At 37.4% G+C, this 12317-nt stretch overlaps 1 protein-coding gene across 1 annotated transcript; it reads left to right on the top strand.

The window, feature by feature from the left end:
• The first annotated feature begins 397 nt into the window (after positions 1-397).
• On the top strand, positions 398-1720 carry LOC121218419 (uncharacterized). The gene is made up of 3 exons (XM_041095598.1): positions 398-527; positions 573-1231; positions 1370-1720. Exons 1-3 carry the CDS (start codon positions 398-400, stop codon positions 1718-1720), a joined length of 1140 nt encoding a protein of 379 aa, XP_040951532.1.
• Positions 1721-12317: the final 10597 nt, after the last annotated feature.

Raw genomic sequence — 12317 nt, 5'->3', positions numbered from 1 at the left:
TCTTAGCTCACTATAGCTATACTATTTATTGATAGGTGCACTTGTCTTTGTCGATTTTTAGTTTGTTTTGTGGACATCAAGTTTTTAGCGCCGTTTCTAGGGACTGAAATATTAGAAAAACTTTATTTCTATTAATTTAGCCATTTTTATGTTTACTTTATATTTTTATTGCTAATTTAATTTTTATATTCTAATATTTTCGTTTGTTTGATTCTAACAAGTTCTTTTGGTTTATGATTAGAGGAAACCCGTCAGAACCAATAATTTTTTTTACAGTGAGATTGAAAGAAATGCTCGCAAAAATCGTAGAGAGAGTAGAGAAGCAAGGAAAAATCAATAGAGTACAATAGATGATCAAAATAATTAGCAAGTTATTGAGCGTCCTACTCCTCGTACTATGTATGATTATGCCAAGCCCACTCTGATTGGGGTTGAATTGAGTGTTGTGAGATCGACTATTGTTGCAAACAATTCTGAACTGAAGCCAAACACCATTCAGATGATACAATCGTATGTTCAGTTTGATGGTTTGTAATATGAAGATCCAAATACTCATTTGGGTAACATTCTAGAGATTTGCGACACTTTCAAGATTAATGGTGCCACCGATGATGCCATACGCTTACGGTTGTTCCCATTCTCGTTGAGGAGAAAGGAAAAACAATGGTTAACTTCTTTACCGCGAGGTTCTATCACTACATGGGCTCAAATGACCCAGAAGCTTCTATTGAAGTACTTCCCACCGGCTAAAACAACTAAGTTAGGGAACAACATCTCTTCTTTTACCCAAATTGATTTGGAGACATTATATGATGCTTGTGAGAGATTTAAGTATCTATTGAGAAGGTGCCCTCATTATGGGTTACCTTTGTGGTTGCAAGTTCAAACCTACTATAATGGTTTGAATCATTCGACTAGGCTTTTAATTGATGCAGCAGCTGGTGGAACACTGAATAATAAAACACCTGAGGAAACTTATGAGTTTATTGAGGAGGTGGCACTGAATAGTTATAAGTGGCAAGTCATGAGAACAAAATTAATGAAAGCAACCGATGTTTTTAATCTAGATGCAGTTGTTATGTTGTCAAGCCAAGTGGAAGCACTGAATAAGAAAATTGATGGTTTGAATTTTTCTACGCAGGTGAATCCGGTGATACAATACGATGCAAATAGAGTGGGGATGATTAATTCAGAATGTTTACCCTTCAGTTCGATCATGGAGAATGAGCAAGTTAACTTTATGGGTAGCAATTCTAGACTTCAAAATAACCTTTATAAAAATAACTATAATGCAGGTTGGAGGAACCATCCAAATTTCTCTTGGGGTGGTCAAGGAAATCAAAGGTCATAACTTGCTTCGGGTTTTCAGCAACCTTATCAGCAAGGGAAGAAACTGAACCTTGAAGAGATGTTGGAAAAATTTATTTCGGTGTTAGAAACTCGATTTCAAAACATTGAGACAACTTTGAAAAATCAGCAAGCATCGATTCAATGGCTTGAAAATCAAATTGGACAGCTTGCAAAATTAGTTTTAGAAAGACTACAAGGTAGCCTACCTAGCAATACTGAAACTAACCCAAGGGAGAAACTCCACGTACTCACTGTTCTAAGTGTGGAAGGGTTAGTCGAGCTTGAACAGAAACTGAAGCTAGAAGCTATTGAGAACAATGATAAGGTTGAGAAAAGCAAGAAAGAGCAAAAGGAAGTGGTTAGAGAATAAAAACCTTGAATTCCATTTCCAACAACATTGAAGAGAGACCACACAAACAAACAATATGGTAAATTTCTTCAGCTCTTAAAAGAATTACACATTAACTTACCGTTTGTTGAAGCTCTTTTGTAGATGCCAAAGTATGTAAAATTTTTAAATAAGCTATTAACAAACAAATGGAAGTTAGATGACTCGTTGATTGTGGATCTTAATGCAGTTTGCCTGACCGTTCTCCAAAACAAACTATCCAACAAACTTAAAGATCTAAGGAGTTATACTATTCCTTGTCCCATTGGTAATTTAAATGTAGAAAATGCTTTGGCTGATTTAGGGGCTAGTATAAATGTTACGCCTTTTAAGATGTTTCAATAACTTGGTCTTGGGGAACTCAAACCTGCTAGGATGAGTATTCAGTTAGCAAATAGATCAATCAGATATCCTAAGGGTATTATTGAGGATATACTTGTGATAGTTGATAAATTTATATTTCCTATTCACTTTGTTATATTGGACATGGATGGGGATATTAAGGTACCTATGATATTAGGTCAACCCTTTTTACCCACCTCTAGAGCTGTGATTGATGTTGGTACTAGTGAGCTTGTGCTTCGTGTAGGTGATGAAAAGGTTACTATTCAAGCACGAGATTTTATTAGAGTCCCTAATAAACGAGATTATGCTAATTATTCTGTCAATGTTAGTAACCATGATGCTCAACATTCTTTGCAGGATATCCCTCATAAAAATGTGTTGGAGCCGTATTCTATCCAAAGTGATAGAACTCGAGGGACAAGTGAAATGCAAATGGTGCAGCTCTACGAACTAGATGAATGCCAAACAAGATTTGATGATAAATCGAGAAAACACAATGAAGAAACAAAGTGATGTCATGATGTGCATGTGATGAGAATGAACGAATTCAAGGTTGGGGACAAAGTACTGCAAGACAAATTGGATCCACGAATGTTCCTTTCAGAGCTTAAGTCAAGAGGGTCGACCTAGTTGTAGTAGTAAATGTTTTTCCATACGGTACAATTAAGGTAACACATTCTGAATTCGACACGTTCAAGGTAAATAGTACTCGTCTCAAACCTTCTTTTGGTAGTAAAACTGATAACGAGAGAGAGGAGCTTCGGCTTCAAGATCCACCGTAACCGTGAGCCTAAAAAAGGAAGTCAAGCTTATACTTTAAATAAGCGCTTCTTAGGAACAACCCGAGTGTTTTTATATATTATTATTTATTATTATTTACTTTGATGTTCTTTTTTTTTAAAAACTTCAAAATAAATAAAATTTAAAAAAACTTTAAAAAAAATTTATTCAGTTTGTTTTTGTTTTTATTACTTTAAAAAAAATTAAAGGGTCACACGATCTGGGGTGATTTACATGGCCTGGACGCGTGAGCGTGTCTAAGGCCGTGTGTATACTAAAGTGAATTTTTTTAATTTAATTTCAAAATAGTGAGTTACACAGTCTAAAGACACGGTCATGTGGCTTACACGGGCTGGCGGTCACTAAACTAACTATAAATACGACTAAGGCAAGCGCACCTATCGAACAATAGTATAGTTATGGTGAGTAGGGAATATCGTATCCACGAGGACTAAAAGTACTAGTAATTACCGTTTTCATATTATTTAGCTGACAAATTGGAGTGATTGATTTTAATCTAAAATTACTAAAGTAATCTAACTAAGAGTGCAACAGAGAATGAAATAGGAAAATAATCGAAGATAACCAATGAGATAACAATACCCAGGAAAGAATCCACCTAGACTTCACCTATTATTATAAATCTGAATTAAACGATTTATTCACTTGTGTCTTGATCCGTAGAAATCCCTAAATTATGTTAATATCTCTTTTGAGAGTAAGAACAGCTGACTCTAGGTTAATTAATTAAAATCTTTTTCTAATTAAAACTCCTATTGTTGCATTAACTCAATTTATGGATTCCCCTATTAGATTTGACTCTAATCCGATAGATTTATGTCGTCCTATTTCTAGGATTGCATACAACTCCACTCAATTATGCTAGATCTACTCTTAAACAGGGACTTTTGCTCCACTAAAATAAGCACATTAAACTTGAATTAGTATCTCAAAAATATTAAAACAAGAAATAAGCATACATAATTGAGAAAAAAAAATCAATTATTTATCGCGTATATCAAAAATTAAATAATAAGATTCAGCATAGGTTTCATATTCCCTAGGTATTTAGGGAATTTAGTTCATAATCCTGAATGAAAACATCTCAAAGTTAGAATAACTACAAGACATAAAGAAAATCAATAAAACTTCAAAAGAAATTAAATGAAGATCTTCGATCTTGAGGGAGATCCACTTCCGAGTTGATTCCGATGGCGTTCTTCGAGTGCTTTTTCTGATCTTTTCTGAGTACCCACTTAGCTCTTTTTCTAATTGGTATTTATGGACTTTAGAATGCTCATGAAGCCTAAAAATTGAGTTTTTCTACGTATTTAGGAAGCAGAGTGCAATATCAACACGGGTTGGCACATGGGCATGTGGCCAGCCTGTGTGGAAATACCTAGGCCGTGTGGATCCTGGAAATAGCTATATTTGTCCGATTCTGGCTCCTTTTTTGCTCCTTTTGCTCCCAAATGCTCTACTAAGTATAGAAACATGAATTTAAAGGATTAGGAGCATCAAATTCACTAATTTACATAATTAGTCATCCAAAAATGCATTAAGAATAAGATTAAAATATGTTACTTTTACAGCTTATCACGGGCTCGCACATGGCCGTATGTAACACACAGGCGTGTCTGAGGCCGTGTGAAAACTGGGATTAATTTTTATTAATTTTTAAATTGCCACATGGGCTAAGCACATTTACACGGTCTTTAGACACGTCCGTGTGGCCTAACACTAGCCAACTACATGCATATGTCATCTATAAACTAGGGTTTTGAATTTTGTTTTCTTTTTTGAATTTTGCCTTCTTCCTCAACTCCCTAGCCACAGCCGTCTTTCTCCACTCACACGGCCTGTCCATTCTTTTTTTCCCTTTCTTGTTATCAACATGAGACACACCCAACCCCGTTTTTCCCTCTCACACCCATGCCATTTCCCTACTTCGCGCAGCACCAGAACCCATCTCCACCATGCGTCATTCGCTCCCCCGCATCCTTCGTTGACCTAGCGGACCTTCCACCTTCGATCTCCTCTCATCCCTCCTTCCCCTTCCTCTCGTCCCCACCTTCCCCATTCTTCCCTCACTTGACTGAAACAAGAAAAACCACTCTATCATTCCTACTCCCATCACCGATCATTTACCTCTGTCGACCAAGACCACCATTTCTCCAGCACTACTGCCACTGAACATCCAAAACCCCACAGTTTGGCTCCTTCCTTGTTCTTCTATTTAATTTTTATTTAATTATTTTATTTTACTTATTCTTTTATTATTTTTAGTTATTATTATTATCATATTTTTTTATTATTACTTTTATTATTATTATTATTTTGTTGGATGGTACTATTATTTATTTGTGCATGTGTTTAGTTTCAATTTAGCTTTCTTTTTCTTTTTTTAGTTGTTGTTACTATTATTGCTATTAGTATTAGTAGTATTAGTTTTTTTGCTTAGTATTAATATTAATTTTCTTTATTTTTTCATTATTAGTACATACATATATTTTTTTAGTATTAGTTGTTTAGGTTAGTTATGTATTTTTGACTGATTAGTATTTGTATTAGTATTGTAACGCCCTTTAACCAGTATCCATAGTTGAATTAGGGTTACAAAACATTACTACATAATTAGAATATTTAAACATATATTTCATATATATAATCATAAACACATTAAAATCCAGTCATTTACATGCATATCGTCCCTAAATCAAGCCTTTGTGGCCCTAAAAATACATTGGAAACAATTCAGGACAAATTCGAAATCACTTGGAAGTTTAAGAAAAAGTTTCAAAAATTTGACTACAAGGGTCACACGGCTGTGTGACTCACACGGTTGAGACACACATCCATGTCCCAAGCCATGCAGCCTTTGAATTGGGGACACACGACCATGACCCAACCCGTCTAACTCCCTGAGTAGGATCACACGACCAAGCCACATGACCGTGTGCCAAGCTATGTAACCTTTGAAATGGCCTCACATGGCCATGTTTCAAGCTGTGTGCTAGGTCGTGTAATTTCCTGACTTGCATGCAAAGGAACTTACAGGGGACACACAACCATGTCACCGGGATATGTGTCACACACGACTGAGACGCACGCCTTTCTCTCAGGTCGTGTGGACAAAAATTCACCTAGAAACAAGCTCTTCCAAAACCATTGCAAGCTTAACCATTCAACCTAACAAAGTACACTTTAAAATGAGTTAAACAACATCAAAATACATTAAAATAAGCTCAAAACATAACAAAAAACACATATTAAGTTCCTAACCAATGTGCCCTCATTGACACCACATTTAAATTATCCATTCACATCCAGTGTACCATTCATATGTACCTCAAATAAAGTTCAAGCAATCAAATAATTGAATATGGTAAAAATATAACCTATGCTCATCTTTCTCAAAATAACTACTTTCATTGAATATTGTCACATGAAATAAACATATAGGCAAATCCAACCATGACCAAAACATGCTCTATAACATATATCTATATATACAGACTTATAATCACATATTCAAAAGATTCAACTTCAAGGATATAATCACAACCTAGGTACATCCAAAATTTACAAAAGAAAACAGCACAAACGTTGAGTACGGGATTCTTGTAGGATACCAAGTCCGAGTCTACTATTTATCTAACCTGTGGAAATTCAATTCACATTTAATAGATTTCATTTATATGATTAACCACAAGAATAACCAAATCATAAGAGTTTATTCCTCAACCAAAGAAAAATTACAATTCTTCTTTTATAATACCTATAACTAACTCTTTTCGATGAATCATAATACATTGCCGTATGGTCCATTAGTTACATGGCACCTGGTGCCTAGCAGGTAAACCACAGAAGAGTTTGCGCCCAAAGCTAGTCAGAGTTCCATGTTTATGTGCCCAGCTCAAGTTGGACAAACCAAAGATGATTGTGCCCAATGCTAGTCAGTTATACCAACGATTATGTGCCCAGCACTAGTTAGATAAACTATCAAAAGTTGTACCCAGCGCTAGTCGGATATACCAAAAAATCAATAGTGAGCCCAACTCTAGTTGGATAAACCAACGATGTTTTCACCCAGTGCTAGTCGGATAAACCGACGAATGTGTGCCCAACACTAGTTAGATAAACTGACGAAAGTTGCATCCAGCGCTAGTCGAACAAATCGACGATGTCAATTACTCATTTGAAAGTCCATAATATTACTTTTCATTAATCAATATCACATTTTGTAATTTAATAATACTTTTACTCCAATTATCTACTAACTATACATTAAATTATTTCATAATATCACATTCCATAAACCTCTATTCAATTGAAATCACAAATACATTAAAGATATAATAAGATATCAAGTAGTAGCTAACTGAAATAAGACAATTTATGAAGTTCGAGTTCAGAACTACGAGCTTACCAAGTTATGCTGGCATTAAGGTTGAGAACGGTTACTCGACAACCTTTTTTTTTTCCACGATTATCAACCGATCCTTTTGTTTCTGGATCTAAAGGTAATCACATAATTAAATTAATTAATAATAACTAATAAAAAATTATTCAAAATATTAACCTTTTAGCTCCATTCCACATTTTTGCTATAACTCCCCAAAAATCCAAGTAATTATTTTTTGTATGTTTGTTACATAACTGACTGTCTGCTTTAGTGGTTAAGTGCCTTGGGTGTGTCTGAGAAGTCTTGGGTTCAAGCCTTGGCTTGGGCAGAATTTTTGTTTTTAATTGAATAAACCCTTATCCCTATTCTGTAGACTTAAAAATAAATGCTGATAAAATATGTCAGAATGAGCCTGCTGGTCTGGTGCTTAAGTGGAGTGTTGGTTATGTTTGAGGTCCTGAGTTCGAATCTTGGTGAAAATAAGGGATTTATTTTGCTGATTGTGTCATGTGAGAGGTTGAGCTCGACTAAAATTCTGAGTAGTGGGAAGGTTGGAGTGATTTTAGGAGAAGATTATGGGATTGGGGAGGTTATCCTGGAGTGATTTTAGGAGAATATTATGGGATTGAGGAGGTTATCCCGATTTGGTGGGATGTAGAATTCGGCTCCCTCCCCTCATTTTTTCTGAATTTCAGTTTTGATAGAGTCTTTTCTTTCTTTCTTTTTTAAATTTCAATTTGCTACTGCCACACCCTCCTAGTTCTCTCTACTGATTTTCTACTTTCCATCCCTATCGATTCCTTCTTGTTTTGCTAATTTACTCTTGTTAGTTTCTTTCTTTTTTCTCGAAAGCTTTTGCCGAATATTGCTAGGTGTGCAGTTGCTATATCTTTTGTTTCTTTCGGCTTTACCTCTCCTCACGACAGATGTTCTTCCGTCCTCTTTTACCGATTCTTTTTCTTCTTTTGATTCCCTCTTTGTGCGTCTCTTCCTTTCCTTATTGCTGCTGTTCTTTGCATTCCTGCTCTTTGTCGAATTGTGCTCACCTTGGTCTCTTTGTTTTGGTTTTTATTTTTCTTAAATTGATCATCCCTTTCGCGCGATTCTTTGTTTTTGATAAGTTGGTTATTCGATTTGGTTTAGATTGTTTATGTGAATAACTGTTGATAAGGGTTTTGGTTAGAATACATGTATTAACCAAGGAGATAGTAATCTTTCTTTTGCAACGGTTTGAGGTGTAGGGCCTCGGTTGCTCAAACAAGGTAATTGGTTGTCGACCAACTAGATAAGTGATTTGTATAGAGTTTGTTTTAGTCTCGTTTGGAATACGATTAATCGAGCGTTTGTGGTTGAATATAGTTTTTGGAGTGCTCGTGCACGGTGTACGCGTTTTTCGTAACAAAGTGTGTAAACCCTACCGAAAACGTAAACCGACAAAAGCTAGAAATTATGGCAAATGATGCGACACGAGTGTGTGTTCACTCGTGTGGTAAACTAAATGATCAAAACGTAGGCATTAGACTGTTGCGGTCACCATGAGCGATTTCGTAGTCTTAGGTCGTTTTTGGCCACGATGGCCAAAATGGGCTGTGTGGGCTCAACGGGCTTGTGGACCCCACACGGGTAAATCACACGAGGCATTACTTGTACGATGAGAAGTGTATCATTTACACTGATCACAAGAGCCTTAAGTACCTCATCACTCAGAAGGAGCTGAATCTTAGGCAGCATAGATGGATTGAGCTGCTTAAGGACTATGATTTCACTATTGAATAGCACCCTAGTAAGGCTACTGCGGTGGTTGACGCACTGTGCCGTAGGGCAATGTCAGATCTGAGGACGATGTTTACTTGTCTTAGCTTGTTTGATGATGGTAGTTTGTTAGACGAATTGCAAGTGAAACCGTCATGGATTGAACAAATTAAGGGTAAACAGTTGGAAGATGGGTCTCTGGGTCCTCGATTCCGACAAGTTAAGAGTAGGGAAACTTCAGATTTTGAACTAAACAGCGAATGGGGTATTGTTTTCCGTGGGAGAATCTGTGTATCAAAAGATACTGAATTGAGGCAGTCTATATTGTGAGAGGCGCATAGTAACCCTTATGCTATGCATCCTGGCGGAAGTAAGATGTACCGCGACCTTCATGAGTTATATTGGTGGCCTGGTCTTAAGCGTAAAGTTACTGATTTTGTAACTAAGTGTCTAACTTGCCAGCAAGTGAAGGCTGAACATCAGTTACCTTCAGGGTTGCTACAACCAGTTAAAATTTCACTTTGGAAGTGGGAGAGGGTAACTATGAACTTTGTTAGTTGGTTGCCCCTAACACCTACTAAGAAGGATGCAGTATAGGTCATAGTGGATCGATTTACCAAGCCAGCCCATTTCATACCAGTTCGTACTGATTACTCTTTGTAGAAGCTGGCTAAATTGTATATGTCTAGATAGTGAGACTGCATGGGGTCCCAGTTTCCATAACATCAGATAGAGATCCTTGCTTCACGTCTCTATTCTGGAAGTTGCACGAGGCTTTCAGTACAAGACTAGACTTTAGTACTGCGTTTCACCCACAGACAAATGGTCAGTCGGAAAGGGTGATTCAAATACTGGAAGATATATTAAGGTGTCGTGTAATTGATTTCTGAGGCTCTTGGGAAGACTATTTGCCTTTGGCAGAGTTTGCTTATAACAATAGCTACCAGTGTAGTATACAGATGGACCTTACGAGGCATTATATGGTCGTAGGTGTCGTACTCCTTCGTGTTGGACTGAGTTGGACGAGCGGCGTGTTTTGGGCCCTGAATTGGTTTCTGATACCGAGGATAAGGTTAGATTAATTTGGGATCTACTGAAGGCGGCATTTGATAGACAGAAGTCATATGCAGATTTGAAGCGCAAGGAGATTGAGTATTCTGTGGGGGACTTCGTCTTTCTTAAAGTCTCACCATGGAATAAGGTACTAAGATTTGGACGGAAGGGCAAGTTAAGCCCTAAGTTTATTGGGCCTTATAGCATACTGAAACGTGTGGGACCGGTTGCCTACCAACTTGAGTTACCCCTAGAGTTGGATCAAATTCATGATGCGTTCCATGTCTCTATGTTGAGGCGTTATTGCTATGATCCTACACACGTGATTTCGACTGAGGAGATTGAGGTTAGACCGGACCTAACTTTTGAGGAGGAACCGGTTCAGATTTTAGATCGTAATGTGAAAATTCTGAGGAAAAAGTCTATTCCACTGGTTAAGGTACTTTGGCGCAATCCCAGCTCAGAGGAGGCCACTTGGGAACCTGAAGAGGCGATGCGACAACAATACCCTCATTTATTTTGATCAGGTAAATTTTGAGGCCGAAATTTTCTTTTAGGGGGTAGAGTTGTAATGCCCCAAAAATCCAAGTAAATATTTTTTTGTATGTTTGTTACACAAATGACTGTCTGCTTTAGTGGTTAAGTGGCTTGGGTTTGTCTGAGAAGTCTTGGGTTCAAGCCTTTGCTTGGGCCGAATTTTTGTTTTTAATTGAATAAACCTTTATCCCTAGTCTGTAGACTTAAAAATAAATGATGATAAAATATGTCAGAATGAGTGCTAGTTTAGTGGTTAAGTGGAGTGTTGGTTATGTTTGAGATCCTAAGTTCAAATCCTGGCGCAAACAAGGGATTTATTTTGCTGCTTGTGTCGTGTGTGAGGTTGAGTTCGACTAAAATTCTGAGTAGTGGGAAGGTTGGAGTGATTTTAGGAGAAGATTATGGGATTGGGGAGGTTATCCCAATTTGGTGGGATGTAGAATTCGGCTCCCTCCCCTCATTTTTTCCCAATTTCAGTTTCGATAGTCTTTTCTTTCTTTTTTTTTTCAATTTCAATTTGTTACTGCCACACCCTCCTAGTTTTCTCTGCCGATTTTCTACTTTCCATCCCTATCGATTCATTCTCATTTTGCTAATTTACTCTTCTCAGTTTCTTTCTTTTTTCTTGAAAGCTTTTTGCCGAATATTGCTAGGTATGCGATTGGTATATCTTTTGTTTCTTTCGGCTTTGCCTCTCCTCACGATGGACGTTCTTCCTTCCTCCTTTATCGATTTTTTTTTCTTCAGCTTCCCTCTTCGTGCGTCTCTTCCTTTCCTCATTATTGACGTTCTTTGCATTCCTGCTCTCTGCCGAATTGTGCATACATTGGTCTATTTCCTTTTGGTTTTAATTTTCTTAAATTGACCATCCCTTTCGCGCGGTTCTGCGTTTTTGGTAAGTTGGTTATTCAATTTGGTTCAAACTGTTCATGTGAATAACCGTTGATAGGGGTTTCGGCTGGAATGCAGGTATTAACCAAGGAGATAGTGATCTTTCTTTTCCAACGGTTTGAGGGTGTAGGGCCTCGGTTGCTCAAACACGATAAGTGGTTGTCGACCAAGTGGATAAGTGATTTGGATAGTGTTCGTTTTAGTCTCATTTGGCATACGATTAATTGAGCATTTGTGGTTGAATATAGGTTTTGGAGTGCTCGTGGGCAGTGTGCGCGTTTTTCGTAGCAAGGTGTTTAAACCCTACCCAAAACATAATTTGGAAAAAGCCAAAAATTATGACAAATGACTCTACACAAGCGAACGCAACGCATAAAACGTGGGCATTAGACTGTTGTGGTCACCATGAGCGATTTCGTGGTCTTAGGCCATTTTGGGCCACGATGGGCCAAAATGTGCTGTGTGGGCCCAACGGGCTTGTGGACCACACACGGGTAAACCACACGAGTGTTTGAAGGAAATTGGGCCAAACTATGTAAATTGATGATCGATACCAAATTATGGGCTATGTGGGCCACACGAGTATGTGGGCCCGCATTATGGGCCTTGGGCCCAAATTCACTATTGACTGTTAAGATTGCTCGGGTCATCTGAGACGACTGGGGACCTACTGATGGGTCGGTAAGTAGACTTAGACTCTCAAACTGATATGAAATGACTGTTATGCCCCTATGTTATAAAATGACTGTATGCTTTATGTTATGTATGACTGTATATAAGCATGCCACGATATATATATGTTGCATACATGTATGA

The sequence above is a fragment of the Gossypium hirsutum genome, chromosome D06, assembly GCF_007990345.1.
Source record: "Gossypium hirsutum isolate 1008001.06 chromosome D06, Gossypium_hirsutum_v2.1, whole genome shotgun sequence".
Lineage (NCBI taxonomy): Eukaryota > Viridiplantae > Streptophyta > Magnoliopsida > Malvales > Malvaceae > Gossypium > Gossypium hirsutum.
Note: the sequence above shows the minus strand (reverse complement) of the source record. Positions and strands in the feature narration are given on the sequence as shown.